Source organism: Taudactylus pleione, unplaced genomic scaffold (assembly GCF_031769625.1).
Source record: "Taudactylus pleione unplaced genomic scaffold, aTauple2 ptg000016l, whole genome shotgun sequence".
NCBI classification, from domain to species: domain Eukaryota; kingdom Metazoa; phylum Chordata; class Amphibia; order Anura; family Myobatrachidae; genus Taudactylus; species Taudactylus pleione.
Genome location: NW_028284418.1, coordinates 1,332,351 through 1,355,266, shown reverse-complemented (window position 1 = coordinate 1,355,266; position 22,916 = coordinate 1,332,351). Strand labels below are relative to the sequence as shown.

Here is a 22,916-nt window from a genome sequence, read left to right as displayed (position 1 = left end):
CAGACAGTTGAGAAATAGTTTTTTTGTCCTCATTTTCTTTTGCTTATTACCAGGCACAGAATTACGCGAGACAAATTGTTAGTAATTTTTCCGACCATGATTGGGTTAGTAGTCTGGATACTCTTTTGTCTGCCACACCATGGGGCAATTTATCATCATTATTTGTTCTTATGCAGCAATTTAGATTACAATACCCTCCAGACAGGCTTGCCTCAGCGGATGCACCACTTTCACAACCTCAGTGTAGACATATTGCTTAAAAGTCAGTATGACTCATGTCACATTATTCCTTCTAGCTCTTAGAGAGCTATTCCTGAATATATATCACCGAACTAATATTAGCCCACACCTTGGTTTTTTTAATGGGATCTCATCCTCACACATGTGCCCCCGATGTCAGGAAGGTAACTCTGACCTATTTCATTGCTTATGGTCTTGTCCCCTGGTCAGAATCTTCTAGCTCTGGGTTCTTAGATATACCCTGGATTTATTTGGTTACTTTTCTGCCTTTTGATCCCACATGGGCCATACTGGTAATTTTACCGCAGAGTCAGCGGGTGTCGCAAACTTTTACTGGCACTGCTAAATAAACCATTTTACAAGTCTGGATACAACCTGGAGAACCCCCTTTTTCTCTATTTCTAGAAAAATTATTGTATCTATTCTGAATGGATTGGTTGGAGGCTTCCAGAGTAGATCAGTTTTTCGAGATTTGGGAGAGCTACATTTCTATACTCCCTACTCAGACACACAACAATTGTTCACTCCATGTTTCTCGTCTACCTCATGGTACCTAATGAGGCTGGTTGACAATGATCCCCCCCCATTGCTTGAGGAGCTATCCACTTTATTCACACAGCGTACCCCTCACTTGCTCTTTATTGACAATGTATTTCATGTTCACTGAATATATTCAAATTTGTTGATTGACTCATTTTATTTCATGTCCAATTTATAATGCACTGTATGTTGTACTTTTCTTGACATTCTTCAGAATCAATAAAAATATTTTGAAAAAAAAAACAAAAAAACCTGGACTGTTCTAACCCCTTTTTACACTGCAGCTAAAACCCGGGTTAACCCAGGTTCCTGTTAGGTTTAAAAGGGGCCAGGGTTGGATTCGAGTCAAGTGACCCGGCAATCAAACCCAGGTAGCTTGCAGGCATTAACACGAGAACGGCCTTTGTAATCCTGCAGTGTAAATGGGTAACCATCTTCAAGAGCTGTCAAAAGAGTTCCAGTATTTATTTTAGCACCCTGCACCTGTCACAATCTCTGCAGTTCCTCTTTCCCGTTTGGGGTGTCGCTCTCTTCCCTGGTGCTTCTAGCACACTCTGGTCTGTATCTCAGCAAATTGTTGCATTAGCTGAGTGCACTAGAAGCACCAGAGCAGAGAACGACACACCAGAAAGGGAATAGGAACGGCACGGGTTGTGACAAGTGCACGGTGCTAGATTAACCGCTAGAGTTCCACTGCTCAGGGGTGCAGTGTGAACAGCACCAACCCAGGAATAACCAGAGTTGGCAACAGTGTGTGAAAGGGTTCTGTCCCCGGAGTGACCCAGTTTGGAACCATATTCCAAATCCCGGGTCAGACCTTGGATTTCTGTATAAAAGGGGTACTAGTGTGCCTTGAGAACAGAGGTTCGGAAACACCACACTGGAGACCTCATTTAAAGTAATTTATAATATGTTGAATGCAGGACCTATTGCACCAAGCAGCATGCCCACAGCAAACAAGTTCTTTCATGGTATTGCAACTTTTACATCTATATTTGTTAATGTTAAGAGCATCTTTCTTAAAGGCGGCAATAGTTAAATTAGGTCTAGCAGGCATTTAAATATGTAGAACAGAAACAGACATACTGTATTAAGTTTAAAAAGTCTACACCTGACCTAAGAAATGCTTATGGTTCCTTAACTTTACTTAAGATATATAGAAGTGTTCTATTCAAAATATTTTCATGCACAGGGAGGTACATGACAGGTTGACCGTAAAAATTACGACAATGTATAGGTCAACACCAAAAGGTCGACACCATATATTGTTTTTTATTTTTAAGGTTAGAGTTAGGCACTTGGGGGAGAGTTAGGCTGCCAGAGGGGATGGTTAGGGTCTGGGAGGCGGTGGTTAGGGTTAAGCTACCTTTAGACACTTGGGAGACGGTTAGGGTTAAAATACAAAAAATAAATATGTCAACCATTTTTGTGTTGGCCCATTACCTGTCGATCTTTTATACCACACCCGCAAGGGACCTTGTCAGTTTGTATATTTGCAGAAGTGGGAGCAGCTACAATGATCACACAACAGAGGAGATTAACACCCCAAAGATCATTCGAATTGCTGTTAATATGTATTACGTACTAATAATCCAACAAATCTGAAAGCATGGAAGTACTCTTATGTAACAGTGTTTAGAACTGCATTAACTTTAATCAGGACTAAAAATAGCGAAAAACTGGAGAAAAAAAAAAAAAAGAAGTTTAGGCGAGTGGCCAATGTCATCTGAGGTCACACTGGCTAGAGTCCTTTGAAGCATTTATTCATCATCTGTGATCTAGGGGTCACCTATTGGTTGTTTTCTGTATCTCTAGCTATAGCAGTCAGCTGCCTCACTTACCAAGTTCTTTAGAGCCTTGGCTTTCACTGGCCAATTCTCCCATTTTTACCAGAGCATCAAAGTAGCCTTTTGCTGCAAACGTTACACCTAAAAAGAAAAAAAAAGAAAAAACATGTGCACGTTTATAAGACGACTGAACATGGCAGCAAAACCACCAACAACTTTTTTTCAGTTCTAGACTTTATAACTTAAAGTCTTTTGAAACCACATTTAGAATAAATCTAAAAAAATATGTAATGAAGGTTTTATGCACATTTATTTGAAAGAATTCAACACAGAAGTTGTACTATTGAACCACAGTAGCCTCCAATAAGACGCTCTCCAAGCCTCCGCCCTCCACTCCTTCCCGTACCTCCAGTGTCCTTGTACCCCACTATGGAAGTGACAAACAAGACATGCTGCAAGCTCAGGAGATGAAGTAACATTTAGTAATGCTACCACACCATTATTTCCAGTCGCTTTAATACCCACTATACATTGTGTACGATTAGCCAGCTAAATATTAATTCTAGAGCAGCCAGAACAGATACAATGTTAGTGCAGCATTAGGAGGTACTCCCTAGGTCATATACTGGCTAGCGTATATTTCTATTAGTAGACAGCCAAGACCAGTACTTAAAGTGTACTTGTTGCCCAGGTATTAGGGTGAAACATGTGGGCTTAACACTTTACTTGGAACTGCATCAGAAGAGTCACTAAAACTCTTGTGAATTGCTAGTCTGCCTCCTCGTGCATTTTAGTCTACAAAATGGCTGCTTCTACCATGTGTAGGCGACATGTACATTTTTACCTACACTTACATCTTTGAAACCATAAAAACTAATTGTCTAGTATACAGTGTACTTAAGACGGAAAGTAGCTATCAAAATGACCATTCCACTCCTTAGAGCTGTCATGGTGTGACAATACACCGCAGATCAGTCTACACAAAGCAAGCATAACAAATGATTAAATTACTACCTTAAAAAAATATATATATGTTTTTTTTTTCTTTTCTTCCCCTTTTCACATAAAAGGTTTACTTTCTTATTCTAGCAGGACTACATTGGAAACACAAGATTACATTGTACCTAAATGAACTGACATTTCTTAGGGACACCTATAGCCGAATGCTCGGTCCTCCTCTACCTTATTACTGTAATAGTCTGTGTCAGTAACAAGACAGAGCAGGATGCGGATATTGCACACTCGGCATTTAATGAGCCACTGCAGGACAATCAGACTGACAGGAGTAAGACAGTCTGTCATTCATGTGGGTTCTGATCAGACATCAGATGGTTATAAAGCATCCTATCCAACAGTAATGTGTATTTAATGACCCAACAACAGAAGACACATGAAATAAAAAATAAAAAGACACAAAATCACATTATTGTTAAGATTACAAATGTACATTTGCCAACAGAGCTTTATAATGCCACAAGAGTTGCCGGACAGATGTAGTTTTGTACATGAAACTAGAAAACGTTTGAATAGGTTAGCAATACACTTACAACCAAATGGCATAGACATTATGCTCTGGCCAAACAGAAGGAAAATTGACACCTTGTGATCCATTTACTACTTCAGAGGTAAAAATGCTTATTTTTGGTCCACACATATTCCAGTTTTGGTCCACTCAAGCCAAATTACCAAGACCTTTGATCAAATCTGCACATGTGGTCACTAGACTTGGAAAGTAGTCATAACTAATCTCCAAACACACAATACTAAATACACAACGTGACTAATCTGCCAAAAACAAAGGCCATTTATGTGTTAAGGTCCTGTGGATGGACCAGAACTGCATATTTTACATCATCACAATCCATATCAGATTTTGGCAGGTGACATACTCTCATATAGATAATTGACCTACATAGGAGGTGGAAAAAGTACATACCACCAACAGAAAACAGCTTCGGTAACATGCCTATGGACCATACGCATCTCTCAAGAGTTCGATCATTTATTAGAACCAGTTTCCTTCATTTAGCTATCAAAATAAACTACATGTTAACATACACTTCTGTACCCATGAAGGCCTTATTCAAAGCTGGGTGCACACAGTCAACATCATACTGGCCCACTTTCTGGCTGTCCACTCTGGGAGGTATGGCATGGCATAGGTGGGCGGTGAGGGGGGGGTGTAGCCGCACAATCACGTCATCATTGCCTCAACCTCTACTATACAAAGAAGAGATTACCGGCATTGTAAAGTAGGGGGCAGGGCTACGATGACGTAATTCACATCATCTTCCATCTTTACAATTTCTGAGTAGCCGGGAGCACCACCGAGTGTCAGAGCCTCCTGGAGTTCTGGGAGAGTGGGTAAGTATGCTCAACATATATGTCTGAAACAAGTCGTATCTCTGCTACCTATTTAGAGAGTCAGTCTCCTATGCAAACTCAAGCTGCGTCTCACTCCCCTCATCGTACCTGGCTGAGATGAGACTGATTGGGACACGGGACGCGTCTTCACAGCGGATACAGAAATGTAGCACACAATGGAAACACATATTAGCTATTAGTCGGGTACAACAGACGAGCACCAAAGTGAATTGGTGCATCTGCAATGCTTAGGGAAGCCAATACCATTAATTTATTTTTATATTTTTAATGACAACACTTCAGGATATATGTATATGCAGGCTTCCCCATCCCCAATACAGCCTGAATGGGTCTTTTGCGTAAAATCACTTTAAAACACTGCTGCATCAATTTTAAAAGTTTCACATACAGTAAATGTGTGTCAGTACACAAACAATTCCACACATTTATCACTATCAACTTTACAATTACACCAGGGTCAGAGCTGACCTAAGTCAGACTCCCCCAGGAGTTTCAGACTTTTCTGCAGCCTACATGCCCGCATACTGTACTTTACGATAGCATGCCCACTGCAGCTGCATTCATGCCCATTTCCCATGATGTCACATCCATCCCAGCCCTGGTCTCAGGCCCCTATAGGTGCGTACACACTGGGCGATAAAGTGGACGACTGAATGATAAACGATATAGTTATCGTTCACTATAGCGTCCATTTTTTTACACCAAAACGATGACGATACGCGTTCCCGCGGGTCGTTCGTCATTGTCGTTCATCGGGTAAACATGCAGGCCAACCTGACGATATCGTCAGGTTGCTGCATGTTGGGGGAATGGGGGAGACAGCCCAGCGCTGAACAATATCATTCAACGGGTGTGCTCAATGTCATGAACGACATTGAGCACACCCTGCCAGGGACACACTAGACGATATCGCTCAGGGAGCATATCGTCTAGTGTGTACGCACCTTATGTCTCAAGTCAGACTTGAGAAGGAGACCAAAAAATAAAATGTTAAGAGGAGACTGAAAAAAAAAAAAAAATTCTCAACTTACAGTTAAGACAGACCAGGCCCAACATACCAGATATTTATAGATATAGACAGCATTTTAAAACATGATCACAGTAGACTGCACACATCTAGATCAGCAGTAAAAAACAAAAAGAAAACAAAACAAACAAATAACTGCTATATCGTAACAGCTTGGACTATTTTTATTTATTATTTCCTTGCGTTTTAGGCTACACGTTACAACACTTAGTTATATGTAAGTATGTGCCTCTTTTATGACAGCATAACAAATGACATCAGCAGTATTCTTTTTGGATGCCACCGTACCAAAGGGTGCCTATAGGTCTGACTAAGATGTGGACGTAATGTGATATTTACGCAACTGAGCGATTATCAGATGACAGCGCATGTGTCACGATCACACTGCAAATGCGCCAAGGTACCTTTGCAATGCCGATCGCAGTGAGGATTTAATCGTAAAGTGATGGACATTACTGCGATCATGTATGCAGAAAACATGGCGCCAGTGCCTCAGTTCCCGTGGCCATTCTGTACACCATAGGGTTACTCAGAAGGTCGATTATGGAAAGATCTGCAACCACTGCTGCATGCATGTATATGCATACTGTATGTATGTATGTACTTGCTTGGATCTGTGAAGCCTCAGACGGGCTTCTCAATACATTTCTAGGTGGCTGCAGGCATTAGCATATTATAGTACAGCAGCTGCGTATGGCATCGCAGCTGCAACTGCATTATCGTCCATATCGGATCAGGCCCTGTGTCAGCAGCATAAATACCACAGTACTGGTATCAGCTGATCACAGATTTACCGAGCCACATACCCGGATTGAGGGGACCCCAAGGCAACTAATGTGTGGGAGGGGGGCCTACAAATAAAACGGTCAAGACATCCTGGCAAGGTTATTAAAAAGTATAAAAAGTATAAAGTGTAAATACACATTGTAGGGGCCCCAGTTTACATTATGCCACGCAGAAACCCCAGTCCACATATGCTATAGTGCCCTCCACGCTGGTGATATAGCAATATGTGAGGGCCCCAGCCACCCTGCTAATCTGGCCCTGTAAACACCAGCCCATGCTGAAAAGGGCCTTCTCCATGCGATTTCTACCCCAGATTCTGGTTATAAAGTTTAAAAAATAGTCTACAAAGACAGAAAACTAAAGCTGAATGTGGTAAACTGACCTGAAGGATTTCACATAATTATTTTACATTTTGTCCACTTCTCATGTTAAATAATGTAAATAATGACCAAATTCAAACAAATAATAATTATGTTTCTGCATTACATCTATTAGTTCATCAAATTTATGATTGATGATGAACATTTGATTTATTGACTGGAAAGACAAAATCTATTTACAAATTGTGTACGGTTCTAGTAGATCATGCAGGGTCTGACCACCCATCGTGGAAGAAGAGTTGTTTCCATGATGCACTCTAATCCAGGAAGGAAAAGCAACCAAACAAAACCCATCCATTACAAATTTGATGTGCTATAAGGATGGAGAGTCATTGACTCAGTGTCATGGATGCACAATTTAGGAATGCAACTGCCGTTTCACCCTGATGGCAGTGCAGTGTCTTGCATCAAAGGCGGGTGGGGCTGTACATTTTACCATGTACATCAGGGGTGGGGAACCCCTTTTTTATGCCGAGGGCCATTTTGACATATATACAACATTATTTGCGGGCTCGGTGCAAGCAACGCCCCCTCCATGTGACGTCACACAGGGGCGGGACCACAATTGCCAGTGATTACAGCAAAGCCAAGAGCATCCTGAGCATGCTCCGGGGAGCTGTAAGGGCAGCGGTGTGACCGTCTGGGGCGTCCTAAGGACACTCCAGGTGACACTGCTGCATAGATTCTGGCTGCAGGGTGCCATTCTAGGCTCCCAGCTAACCAGATAAGGCTAACAGAAATAAGCTCTGAGGGCCGGACCAAATGATTCTGAGGGACTTGTACAGTCCCCTGGCAGGAGGTTCCCCATCCCTGATGTACATCAATACAACTATTATTAGCTTTAGTTATCTAACACAGGATGGGAAGAAATGGAGAAAGTAGGTTATTACTATTCCAGGTGAGGTATACAGTTTCATTTACTGTACACATGTAAATATGTAGTTGAGGACTATCATATTTGCATACATATAGAAAGCAAAGTGTGTAAACCAAACAAACTAAGCATCTGTAAATATTAGCTTAATGCTGGTTTGCCGACTTGCACACATTTTATATCCTTCTAATGAAAGTATTCTCAAATTAGAATATATTTCCTGTGCCTTATGGTTGAAATACAGCACGTCAACTACCTAGTTTATTTGCAGCATTCCTGGCATTCTACACCTACAAGTAACATAGTAACTAGTACTCCCTATACAGATGTGTCCTCATACACCCGACGTCTGTGGGTGACTGAGCAACACCGAGCGGAGTAGCATCTTTTTTGCATCTTTCTTACCCGAAAATGCGTCTTAATCGTAATCGGATGTCACTTATTAGATTGGAAGCACTTATCTGTGTGCGATCGAGTCTGAATCTGTATATGAAGCACAACGTAAGTTGGTGTGGAAAACAGCTGCGGCATCATAGCAGTTCGTATACAGATTCAAACTAATTTGCACACAGATATACAAGTGTTGCTTATCAAATTAATCAGGACAATCTCGTGAAGTTATTTTGTTGCCTTGCGACTAAGACGAATTTTCAGGCAAAAAAAAAAAAGCTCAGCGCAAGCCGACTAGCACTGGACCTGGTGCGCAGAGGGGTCTGTTTGGCACAACTGCAGCAAGTGTGTATGAGCCTGAGAACACATCTGTAGGTATAATTGTTTTATGTATGTAACTAATCACCAGTGACCATTCCCCGGAATATTGCCAGCAGTATCCTCCATGTGGCACGGGCCGCACCCCCACAATCTTTTAAATTGGTGTATCATAGTTCTCACAAACATAACAGATTTTACAGTCTTTTAGCAAAGATACACAAAATGAACCAGCCAAGTGTGAACCTAGTAAGTGCACCCTTGCTGCTTCCATATGAAGAAAGCAATTTGAGACAGGTGCTACTAATTACATACACGTCATCATTTTATCATCAGTAAGTGCTACCAACTGTATACAGAAGCTGTGGCAGCTCAGCCTGGATTATTCAGATATGTGATAGGAGAAAGGTCTGCAATGATCTTCGGGAAACCATTTTTGCTCAGTCTAGGAACAGTTATAAGGCCATTTCCACACAATTTTACATCATTCTACAGTGAGAAACTTTTTTAGAGCACATGGAACTGGGCATTCTGTGCTGCACCTGTGGAACATTAACAATAGTAAATATAATACAACTATTCTCCATTTGGACCAAACCTTAGAGAGAGTTTTATATTTACGGAAGTGCTCATACATCTAGCCTCAATACGCAACGCAGTGCGATATGCCTGGTGTGAGTGAGCTGCCAGGTCCTGTGCTACTCTGCTAGCGTTGGGTGTCTTTTTGCAGAAAATTAGTTTATGTTGCAATGCGATGAGACTAGGACGCACCAGCAGACTGCATTGTTTAATTTGATATGTGACACTTGTATATCTGTGTGCACCTGAGTCTGTATACGGGAGACTGTGCTGAGTAATTTGATATGTGACACTTGTATATCTGTGTGCACCTGAGTCTGTATATAGGAGACTGTGCTGAGTAATTTGATATGTGACACTTGTATATCTGTGTGCACCTGAGTCTGTATACGGGAGACTGTGCTGAGTAATTTGATATGTGACACTTGTATATCTGTGTGCACCTGAGTCTGTATACGGGAGACTGTGCTGAGTAATTTGATATGTGACACTTGTATATCTGTGTGCACCTGAGTCTGTATATAGGAGACTGTGCTGAGTAATTTGATATGTGACACTTGTATATCTGTGTGCACCTGAGTCTGTATATAGGAGACTGTGCTGAGTAATTTGATATGTGACACTTGTATATCTGTGTGCACCTGAGTCTGTATACGGGAGACTGTGCTGAGTAATTTGATATGTGACACTTGTATATCTGTGTGCACCTGAGTCTGTATACGGGAGACTGTGCTGAGTAATTTGATATGTGACACTTGTATATCTGTGTGCACCTGAGTCTGTATATAGGAGACTGTGCTGAGTAATTTGATATGTGACACTTGTATATCTGTGTGCACCTGAGTCTGTATATGAAGCACAATGGAACATGGAATGAAAAAAGCTGCGGCTGTTACATTGGGGGCTCTGAGAGGCGTATGGGGGACTCTGGGGGCACTGCATAGGGGGACTACTACTGGGGGCACTGCATAGGGGGGACTAAAGGGCATTGCTGTGTGGCATAATGTGTAAAGACCGGGCATTTATCCTTTCATAAATATGCCTATTGCCTAAAGCGTTATTCATAGGCTAACCATACTATCGCTTTAAAATATGACACATTAATTACAAAGGTTCTGTGACTGGCTAACTTCAGGCCTGGATTTCACCTGGTTTTAATGAGCCACAGAACCTGTGTAATCCATGAGTGTCCCAGTTTAAAGTGATGATATGGTAAACCTACTTATTCACTATGGGTTTTGTGAACAGACAAGTCATATTACCTGAAAGATCGTGGAGGCATTAAAACATGCATTTAAGGGGCTTGTGGGGATATCTGATGCTGTTGGTATCAGATGGGCATTTTAGGAGGATGTGGGGAGGACTGAGAGGCATATGGGGAGCTCTAAAGCATAAATTATGATGGGACCCATAAATGGTCAGATAGAACCCCATTTTTTTAAAGTGGTGGGTCCCTGAGACCCACAAATTTTGTCACTCACCGCGATCACTGAACAGAGGGCAATAAAATGCTCATAGAAGAGATTAGTATACCATTACATCTTTCAGTAAAGTTGCTTTCTAAACCTTTCACCCCTTTTGCAATTAAATTATATTGCAAATAGTGATTCTGGAGAACCAATCCAGTGCTTAGAAATGGTCTAGCTTTCCCGCAGGCTGCACCAGATTACTAGAGATTAGTTATGCATTTGTTAATATTCAGTTTTTATAATGGAGTAGTTTATTGAATTTAATAGATACAAAAAATAAGAAAAAGTACATACATTGTACACCAGTAAGATACATATCAAAAGAGTAAACAATACACTAGTGACGTGTGGTGAGGTCAATGGCTGGGGAGGCACACATGGAGATGGGTCTGAGTTCTGAGAACCTCTCTCACCCCTTACCAACTGTTACTCTTGCTGCTGCAGAGTCTGACTGAGCTCCGATCTCAAAACACTGCAGTGCACTTCCTGGTCACATGACACATCCATGGTGTCCATCAGTGCTCAAGGCCTTGCCCCCATACTCAGAGGCATGACTATTAGCTCTTTTTGTGCAGCTTATTGCCCATGTTGTGGCCCCGCCCCCAGCTCTGCAAGCAGTATCAGACTATACAGAGCTGTTGCGGCCTCATTTCTCGTCTCCCTGCAGTCCCAGGGAGCTCATCAAAGCTGGTGAGTGTTAACTATAAAAATTACTACAATAAACAAAGAAGATGTTTAGAAGTTATAAATATCTTATTTGTATTATTCTAATAATTTTTATATCAAATCTCAGGAACATGACAGGGGAGGCTCAGCCTCCCCTGACTGCACGTCATTGCAATACACATCAAGTGTACAAAGTAGGATACATAAAAATCAGCAAATAGCGTGCATTATATAGAGCACAGGTTCTCCAACTCAGGACCGGATTCAGAACCGTTCGTTAGATGCGTATGCTCGCACCCAGCGTATGCAAATTTGGCAAAGTGACGGTATGCAGACGATCGCACGGTAAGGCATACGCACACCCACTATGTTTGGGCATGCGATCGCTCTGTGTATGTAGATGCCCACCAGCCTGTCTTAAGACGCCTACATGCGCTAGTCATCTCCAGGAAGTGTACGCAACCATCGGTACCTCGGGTACCATCGGAAGCGAACGCAGCGCTTGAGGTTGACTATACCCTATCTCAAGCATTGCGATCACTTCAGTGTGAAATACAACCAGGTGACGTGTACTACGACGCTGTCTGTTAATTATGCACACCTCTGAAACTCCGTTAAGACGCTCCGGCACACCTGCGTTCGCACCGCCACTCCCCCGTTTTTAATGGCTTCTCCTGTCACTGGGTGGGGGGTTTGAGACCAGGTTGTTTTGTTTTAAGTAACTCTTTCACACCCACATACACAGCTGGGTCTAGTGACAACCATGTTTGTTAAAATCAAAGGCTGCATATCACCACGAGAACCTCATACCAACCACGGTTGAGGAAGGGTGATCCTGAGTTTTCCAGACATAGAAGTCTGACACCTCACAAACAATAAGTCCACCCTGTGAAGGAAAACCTGAGCCCATCTATCAGACAATGAAGCTTGTCAGCAATTGGATCATGCAACACAACAATGAGCAGAACACAAGTAAATCGAATAATAAAAATTGCCCGAAATGGGTAAAAACAAAAAGTTACTAAATGTTTTGGAAAGGCCAAAGTAAAGGTCCAGCCCTCAACCACATTGAGATGATGTGCGGTGTATTTGAGCGCTACTGTATGCATAAACCATGTCTCACAAACATCAATAAACCAAGGCAGTGTTGTAGGAAACAGTGGTAAAAAATTCCTCTACTACAGGGTCAGCAGCTGGTAAACTCATACCACAAAAATTAATAAAGTTATTTTGCTAAAGGCAGTTCTACAAGATACTGAACCATTAAGTGTTCTTTTTCCATACATTGTCAATATTTATACAATATGAAGCAAAGTACAATGGGAATGGTATGAAATACCGGCGGACGCATGTGTAGGTAAAATGACAGGCGTCTGTCATTAGACCCATGCCGGGATTTGACAGTCGGGAAGCTGGTGGTCGGCATTTCGACCGTCGGCTTCCTGACTGAATCCCAGTACAATCCTAGGTTTTATGTCTCATGCAAGATTAGATGAATTTAGGATTAGGTGATTGCTAATAAATCTCTGATGTGCAAGAACATTGTATTTTAAAAGAAAGTTTGGAATTTAGTATTTAATCAAAGCCTGGAATGGACAAATGAAGGCAGAGTTACTCTAGATTGCTGGATATTATTAGAAAGCCCACCAATAGCTTAACACAACCTATTTCACTGGGATAGTATCTTGGTACAATGGTCTAAATTTACAAATTAGCAAATCACGAATAGCAAACTACTACGACACTACATTTAACAATGATTGAGTTCAGTCCAGGTTACTGTAATTGTACAAGATTCTCCTCTGGCTGCAGTGATTATTTTTGGAAGGTACGGCATCAAATGTTGTGGAAAATGTAAAAATAATCTTTACAATTTATATGCTGTAAGAATGAGCAGTTTAGTTTATGAGTAGTGTTGTCATTTTTATTACCCTCTGGTGTTATGTGATAGCAGGTTGGTATTGTTGCACGGGCTGTTTGCCATACAAACATATGAGAAGACAAATGTCAATATCGATTCAGACAGTTGGATCACAGTCTCACAGACAGAAGCACATGCAGTGGATACAATAGCAACAGACCTTTGTTGAAAATATGACCTGTCCTCATGTGATGAGAGATTGTACAGGATACAATCACATGTGCAGTCATTGGCTTTACAAACATTTTTATATGTTACAATCTGGGTAACATTAACACTTGATCGTCTTGTTTAAATACATTTTATGGAACAGTGCTGCATTGGGCTACAGATAGTATATAGTGCTTATGGCAGTACAGATTCAGTAACCACTTACTTGCCAAGGCTTTCTCGTAATTCTTCCCCATTGCTATGAAATTCCTAAGGCAGGGGTTAAATTGTTCCATAATAGTCTGAAACACATACAAAAAAAAAAACAGAATTTGATCAATATTAAGCACATCATATTTGCTAGAAGACAAAACAAGGGATCTAAAAACCATGTAAGAAAAAAAAAAAAGTTACACATCTTATTATGTGGTGCCACCTTTGGGTGTTTCCCAGTCATAGGGTCTGATTCTGAGTAGAATGCTGCAGGTGTCCATGTGCTGCTTTTGCGGCTACATGCAGATGCCGCTACAAACCCTTTCCTGGTGTACAAGGGTGTGTTCCAATGTGCAAGGACTGTGACCCCTGCTTTCCCCCTCTTCAGGTGCTGAAATACTGCTTGGTGCATCTTCAGATACACCATGGACACTTGCACCAGGTAAAGATTATCAATCTGAATATGGTCTCCTACGTGAACCACTCTGCGTTTCTGTACGCAGCAACAATCACCGACACTCCCATAACATGCCCATAAGACAGACCATCTCTGTGCATCTGATTAGCCACCTACCTGTAACCACCCAATACATTCCTGGTCCATGGTAACTGACTTTGTACACAGACAGTACAGCTTAGGCTCATGCACAGTGAAACAAAAATTGCTCATCTGTTCCCGACAGTCAGTGGCTCAGACTTAGACCCTTAATCTTCACTACAGTGGTTGCATCACATACAGGATAACTTCTCACAAAAAGACTCATTGGCATTCTCAGTTATTATGGATAATGTGATGGGCAAGTCGGGTGTCTACTTATAGAAGTAGGACTTTCCCTTGAGGTGTGGGCAGATAACTAGTCACCAAACAACGCAGCAACTTGTCGCTACTGCTGCAAAGAGAAGGTTTGTTGTTGAAAGAACTAGCAACAATAAAAACTAAAATTAGTGGTCATATTCAATGTAGTTACAGCTTGTGGAAAGAGTAAAAACAGAAGACTTATGCTGATAATTGGATGTGTTGTGTACAAACTTCTGCACATCAGTGGACACTAAAGACGAGGACAGTCAAATCTAGGGAAAAAAAAATAATCAGGGCAGTAACTATAGTGGGAGCAAAAAGGTGCCTTGGGGCCTGCGTCTGGAGCCTGTCTGGAAGGGAAAGGGTAAGGGGGGTCGCCCAGATTGGACCAGGTTAGTATTTAGTCACCTGCAATGGTCCCATCCCTGGACACTCCTCTCAGTGCTGTAACCCTGACCTTCACCCTCTACTTACCACAGTGCCATGTCCCATAAGGAGGGGTGGTTGGTGAGAGGCTGGGCTATTACTGAGTACTGCACATTTTATCCTCCTTCATTGATGCCCAATTTTTAGATGGGTCTTCTGAATGCGGATTATGGGCATCCAGACAAGAGCTAATGAGGCACAATGTCAACTGGAGGGCACACCATTACGGCACAATGTGAATGGGTGGGGCACGAACATTGAACATAGGGCCTGATTCAGACCCACCGCTAGATGCGATCACTCGCAAGATGTGTATGCAAATTGCGTAGGCAGTGCTAACGCACAGCAATGTATTAGCACACCCAGTATTTCTTACAGAGTGATCACAGTGTATGCAGACACCCACCAGCCTATTTTAAGACACCCACTTGTGCACATTATATCCAAGAAGTGTATGTAACCATCGTTACATCGGATGCTATCGCAGCGCTTGAGGTTGACTATACCCTGCAGCAAGCACTACAAGCACAGTGTAAAAACAAGCCAGGTGACATGTACTATGATGCTGTCTTATAATTATGCACACCTGTAAAACGCCATTGAGATGCTCAGGCATGTCTGCGTTTGCACCTCCATTACCCCGTTTTTAATGGCCAGCCCCAGTTACCACCTACAAACGGCTTCTCCCATCACTCACTCTGCTGGGTTGTCTATGAGCGAATGCATCGTGAACTTTCACTAAGGTATGTGCACTGCAATGCACACACATGCGCACAATGCATACACATTGCATACCATCGATAGCAGCGAGTGTATGCACCTTAGCGAATGGGTCTGAATCAGGCCGATAATCTTAACTAGGGCACTAATATGGGGTATAAAATGAACAAGCGTCATGTATCAGTAGATAAGAATTGCGGTGGGAGCTCCTTCAAAATGTTGCAATGGGCTGCACAAGGAGCCCGATTCAGACCCTCTCAATAGATGCGTTCACACGCAGCCGTCAGCTGCCAAAGTATGCAAATCCCACGACCGCACGGAAAAACATTAGCACGTCCACTGTGTCTTTGTGTGCGATCGAGGTATGTATTTAGACGCCCACCAGCCTGTCACAAGACGCCCACTTTCCCTTAGTAACACAAGTCATCTCCAGGAAGTGTACTAAACAAATCGGTAACATTGAGTAACATCGGACCCGTACGCAGGACTTGTGGCTGACCATACCCTACCGCAAGCACTGCGAGTGCTTCAGTGTGTAATTCAGCCATGTGACGTGTATGCTGACACTGCATCTTAATTATGCACGCCCCAGAAACGGCGTTCAGATGCACAGACACGCCTGCGTTCTCACCACCACACCCCCATTCCCATCCACCACCCCATGTAACCACCCACAGCCAGCTTGTTCTGTCACTCATTCTAGCGAGGCGTCTATGTACAAGGGCGATCGCATGGATTGGTTCGCGCACTGCATCTTATACGCATGCGCAGATTGCAAACATCGGCAGGCTACGTGCAAACGCAGCCTAGCAAGTGGGTCTGAATCGGGCCCAAACTTCTAGTTGAGCCCTGGAGGGAATAGTAAGGACCCTTCTACCCGAGCTCCACTGAACAAAACTAAAAGTGGAATATGTGACAAAAAGCTAATATCTAGCAAGTAAAGCAGCACAGCTTTGTTCTTCTCTAGAAGCATCTCATCATACTGTAAAAGTACTCTATAAATCAATCTTTTATCATATGGCTTTCACAGCTTGTAAAACAAAGAAAGAAAATCAGAAAAAAAAACATGAGGTCCAGACTGATAAAGCACCCGGAGCTTACAGTACAGCAAGGCTGCCCCGGGAGGGAGGGAGAACTGCTGGTTTATAAAGTCAGGCAAGAGCAAGGTCATTGTAAGGGTCACAGACTGTTAAAGCTGCATCTCACAATATCTTCCCTTTGCTTTATAGACTTACTGCCACATTTTCATATGATGTAGCCACATTTTCATATGATATATTCAATATAATACATATCTATTGTACACAAATAGGCCAATATAGCTGTCAGTGTGTACCCAGCTTATCAATTGATCGTCCAATATATCTGCTGCCCGTCGGCTAATGTGTACCCGCAATATGTCTGAACGACGCCGTTCAGACATATTGCATTGGCTGTGCTGCACAGCCGATGGACAGATAAGTCTGCAGACATATCTGTCCATCGGCAAGTGTGTAAGGGTGGTCAGCAGACCGCCCGAACACATGCAGCGGCAGCTGCAGGGAGGGGGGCGGACACCCCCCCGCCCCCCAGCACCCGCCCCCTCCTACACACTGAACACAGATGATGTTGTTCAGTGTGTACAAACCACCATAATCTGCAGATCATTCGATCTGCAGATATATCTGTTTAGTGTGTACCCAGTAATAGAACATAGTCTATCTAGACACTCCATAAAACACATCAAAACCATATAACCAATTGTGTAATTGCTAAAGTGGGTTTGATGTACCAGAGAAACTGCAGGTTTATTTATTTCAAAAAGTATTTCCCAATGGGCCTGAATCAGAGCTGGACGCAGTGGCGATGTCGGACGCAAGTGGACAATGTTTTCAGTCTGTGCATGTGGCAGTCACACTCTATGCGTCCAGATGTTTAACGCCAGAAGACAAAGATTTTGGAAGCAAGAGCTGGGGATTTCAGTGGGCATTCCTCGGAGGTAACAAGGGGTGACTAGCCAGATGCGCACGTGTCGCCGACAGGTCAGACAGTTTTCAGTGAGTCTAAACACACGAGACGGAATAATGCCACTGCCAGTGGGTGTATCAGTTTTCTTAGACTCAGCTGTGGCATCAGCATAAAGTCAGACACTCCTGCGTGCGCCTCAAATATTGTCCATTTCTACTTGAAAACATTGGGACAATATTTAACAAGGGCAGATACATCCAGTGACTGAATTAAACCCTTAAGGATGTATTGTGTAAACTGAAACAAACTCCTTCAGTATTGTAGTTGTCCATAACCAAGTTCATAATCGGCAGGTCCACCTTTACTTAAAAAGAGAAAAGGGGAGGGATGGTCAAAAAGAGGAAAAACGAAGGGCCAGATTCAGACTCGGACGCTAAGCCACGGACGCACGCTATGGGCGATAATGGTATGTTTGCACATGAGTTTGCGTCAATATGTGCAAGTCACTGCGCTAGGGAATTGTGCGCTCGTAGTACAGACTGGATGCTGCTTTGAGAGACAGATAGCGCCGTTTGTGGGTGGTAACGGGGGAAGGTGCTTGTGAACGGGGGAGTGGATGTGCGAACGCAGGTGTGTCTGGGCATCTAAACGGCATTTTATGGGTGTGCATAATTAGCAAAGATGCATCATTGTACAAGTCACTTGGTTGTATTTTAGACAGCACGGATCGCAGTGGGGTAGGGTCTACCTCGAGCGCTGCGTGCAGCTCCGATGGCTCTCGATGTAATCGATCACACACTTCCTGGAGATGACGCGTGCTAAAAAAGAAAGGTGGATGTCTTTATACTGGCGTGCGTTCGTTATGCCGTCACTCTCTAAGGCATAGAGGGTGTCCTTCCACCAGACAGTGCAATTGCGGGATTTGCATAGCCGGCCCCTTTTAGCTGCGTGAGAGCGCAGCTTAGCGTCTGGGTCTGAATCGACCCCTAAGTTTACTATTCTCTGCCATCTCCTTCAAAGAGTCCACAAAGACCTATGGAAGCTATGAGCACACTTAGTTACCAGAGTCTAACAGATGGAGAGATTTGCACAGCTAACCAGTACCCCAGAGCCGGCCCTAGGCATAGGCATGATAAGCAAATGCCTAGGGGCGACTCTGCATGCTAGGGGCATTTTCCATCAAGCAGGGCTGAGGGCAGGCTGAGCTCTGCCCCCCGCCACCGGCAACTGTCGCTAGCCGCTGCTCCCTCCCAGTCCCACCGGCACATACCTAGAGCCGTGAGAGCCCGCCCCACCGGCACAGCTAACCCCCCAACGCGCTGCCACGATCGGAGCTCTCCGATCGGGCAGCGCATCGGATGGCCAGGCGGCGGCCGGTCATGTGACAGTCATCCGCATCCGCCCGGCCCCTTAGTCAGAATGAGCTTCTGCATAGAAGCTCATTCTGACAGTACAGGTCGGAGGCCCAGCCGCTGCCACACCTCCCATGGGCCTTTGCGGAGCAGAGCCGTGAGCAACAACTCACGGCTCCGCCTCCATCTTGGCCCAGCCACAGCACAACAGCCACTGTGCAGGTAAGAAGACTGAGTCTGACTCAGGGTGGGACAAATAATATGAAGCACAGCTGTCAGATTATATATATATATATATATATATATATATATATATACACACACACACACACACACACATACATACACACACATATACATATATACACACACACACACACACACACACATACATACATATGGCACTCCCAACCTGCTCAATATTAACTTGCGTCCGGTGCCCTCCGTGTTACCTCTCCTAAGCAAGTGAGGGCATATGTACATAGATGAAGGCGATGACTTAAAAGCAATAAAAAGTTATAAACCAATATGTTATTTTTGGCGTCCACGTATAAATAATATGTTTGGTGGTGGGATTATATGCTAGGGGGCACCAGTCAAAATTTTGCCTAGGGCACCAAATTGGCTATGGCCGGCTCTGCAGTACCCAAACCACTGATTGTATGCAGGCGATTATAACCATCTCTTTAATGGTGTCCCAAGTGATCTAGTCATCCAGATTTATCCAATGTAGTCACAAGTGAAAACCAGCTAAACTTATTACAGAGCCAGTAAAGAGTGAGGAGATAGTACTTTGCAGGAGAGAGGACATTTTGCAGACAGGGATGAATTGCAGAGGATATAAGCATTGTGACCTGGATAGCCTTTTACAACACTCATAATTCATTTTTGGTTTTGCATCACAGACCACATGCACATTCATGGAATAGGCAAGATGTTGATTAATATACAATTGTGCACTATTCCTGTGATGTCTCAGTCCTATGTGCATGCAATCTATAGCTCCCAGGACATTAGGCATGTCTATAGAAAGCTACCCTAACTTTAGGCCACTGACTTAGCTGGGAAAGCAGATGTAGGTGTCGCTAAGGGGGAATGATTGCTGCCATGACCTGGATGAGGTGCCTGCCACATGTTGGCTGCACTAGTCCCATCACTTTCCCAGACACTGACTGAAAGGAAAAAATGGGGGGGGCTGCGCTGCACATCCTAATTTAAACATAAGAGGTGCTACCATGCTGAGACCTGTAATTCTAATGCAGAAAAAAGGAGGGAATGCAGATGTACACCCTTAGCACGAAGAATTCTTATATATATTTTGATATTTAAACTATTAACATGGTTTTCTATTGAGGTTCTTAGTACATGTTTGGCCAAAGAGGTTTGCCCACCTACCATGTCACGATGACCTCATCAGGTGGGTCCCCAACATCCCCGATACTGACACATTGTATAAATTTATAAAGGACTTTCCTATAATAGTGCCTATTACTGACTGAAAGGAGCCAGTGGCAAAAACAAACAAACAAAAAAAAACACACAGAGCACCCAGCAGCTTGCGTAGGCCCGATACAGCACGTGACCATGCAGTCTTTGGCTCAAGCAGTCTTGACGAGGTCATACAGCATCATTATGTTGGAACAGCTAAGGCAGAACATCTGTATAACCTTACCAGCAGACAATGCATTGAGGTTTGTCGAAGCTGGATTATTGGCTGAGACAAGATCAGTTTAAAATTGAATCGCAGCGACACCATCTTGCAACTGGCCGCAAGACGCCATTTTGCGAATGGCCGCCTAAGCGCCATTTTAGATAAACTCACTGTACATGTGGCGATATTACTATTAGCATCATGCGATTGCATCTGTGACCATCGCCATAAGTTACGGCGATTCATGACTTTACGTAGCTTGGGTGCTCTGGATAAAGTGTATATTATTATAATTCCCCTAAAGGATATATTGCATTAGCTAAACAGAGCAAATGGCCACGTGACAACTAGCCTGTGTAGACAAGCTTCCTGGATATAACGTCTGCTCTCACTCCAGGTGGCCCTGCTCGAATACACACCTTACATTAGCAGGCTTCCTGAAATAAAACACCTTCAAAGCCAAGAGTGTTATCTTAGATTTGGGTCTTGTAGCTGTGCTAATTTGAAAATATACACAAGAGCCTGGGAGAACAAAGAACTTTACTTTTGAGCCTGGGAAGGATGGGGGCTGCTGAGAGAGAGGGCGTGTGGAACTATAAGGCTCAGCATTCCACACTGCTAGGTGTTCACTTAGCTTAAGTGAGATTTAAGTGCACCATTTCTCATACACACATTAATACGCACAATTGCGCTGATAACTAATCGCATATTAGTGAATGCATAACATCCTATATGAAAACGCTGTTAATTAGCTTTATGCGCACGCATCTGCTCCAAGTTAACTAGCATCTTTATATCAAACCCCGCATACTCACACATTACATATTCACATACAAGGTTCCATAAGCTTTAAAGGTATAAGATTTAAGTTTGTTCATTTAGTATAAATGCTGTGAAATAAAGATTATTTGGTAACTAAGGTTTTATACATGCTAAGTAAGTCGTGTTTGGTTTTGTACTGATGCGTACTCTTTCAACAGAATTCCGGTATTATCGGTGTGGAGATCGCATCATGCATTCTCAACTTATGGACCGCAGAGACTTCAAGCAACAAAATGTATATTATATGAACAACTGTTAGGATGTTGCATGGGGCGGGAACCAGAGACCCTCAGTTGTTGGAGGCTGGGTTGTGTCTATTTGAATCAGCCTGTTAAATGCTCTGTAACAGATGCATTCCCCTTGAGGACCAATGGCATCAGCAACAAACTTCTCTATTGTGTTGTCTATTTCTGGGGGGTATAAATGTGTGCTCCAACACTGGGTCTTAGTCTTCTTGCTGAATGCTGACTGGTCCAGATGTTAGGCATCAGCAAGAAACCCCTCATCAGAGAGCGCTGCGTATGTATACTGTACTTTGGTCTGTATAATTCCTTTGCGCCTAATTGTGTATGGATCAATAGCGTTTAACTGACTGTACTTTTACTTGAATAATACTTGTGCTTTGGAACCACAGATTCCAGGTCTAAAGTCTTTTACTGTATGACTGCGTACGCAAAATAGCGTCATCCTTATAGGTAGGATATTAGAAGGTATAGGCAGGGGTATATAGAGGTTCAAATATAGATTCCTTAGTTTTAACCAACCAAGCAAAAACATAGAACTGAGGGTCTGGGGTACCTCAAGAAGCTGCTATGGTTCCTTTAATTCTGTCCCCTGGGTCTGTCAGATAGTCTTTTGCATACCGCAGGAAAGTCAACAGTATTGTATACATACTTGCTAACTCTCCCGGCTTGTCAGGGAGACTCCCTGAAATAGTAGCAATCTCTGCACCTTACCCCTATGATGTAGCGGATATATACTTGAGGAAAAAAGAAAAAGAAATCAGAGATCGAGAAATATATATTTATTTTACACACACACACACACACACACACACACACACACACTGAAATGGTATAATCGGTGTCATATTCCTGCATTATTATAAGGCATAACGATCACTATGGCTATATACATGGAACCCCTTTGTAAAATACAATACCGGAGCAAGCTTTGAACAGTAAGTGTTTTCATCAACAAGTAGATCTCACTAACTGCTTTGGGGCTCATTTACATGTAAGTCAATATTATGACACGCTCTCAGACGTAGCAGTACACATAGGTGTGGCTTTCACAATCTCTCTGAATTGCTTTTTCAAAAGTAGGCAAGTATGATTGTATAGCCTTAAACAGCCATGATTCCTAGAGCCACAGTTCACCACATAATTATGATCCCTATAAAAAAAAAAAAGGGGACACAACTAAGTTCCAAGCGATAGAATGAATTTTAGTACCTAAAATTGCCGGTGTCTGT

At 42.9% G+C, this 22,916-nt stretch overlaps 1 protein-coding gene across 4 annotated transcripts in view; it reads right to left on the bottom strand.

The window, feature by feature from the left end:
- The window catches only part of BAIAP2 (BAR/IMD domain containing adaptor protein 2), a 271,775-nt gene that overhangs the window by 162,473 nt on the left and 86,386 nt on the right, over nt 1-22,916 (bottom strand). For all 4 annotated transcript variants that reach the window (XM_088474291.1, XM_088474276.1, XM_088474282.1 and 1 more), the window contains exons 2-3: nt 13,739-13,814; nt 2,622-2,708 (exon numbers count right to left, since the gene is read on the bottom strand). In XM_088474291.1, the coding sequence (XP_088330417.1) occupies nt 2,622-2,708; nt 13,739-13,814 (163 nt within the window). The remainder of the gene's footprint in view (nt 1-2,621; nt 2,709-13,738; nt 13,815-22,916) is intronic.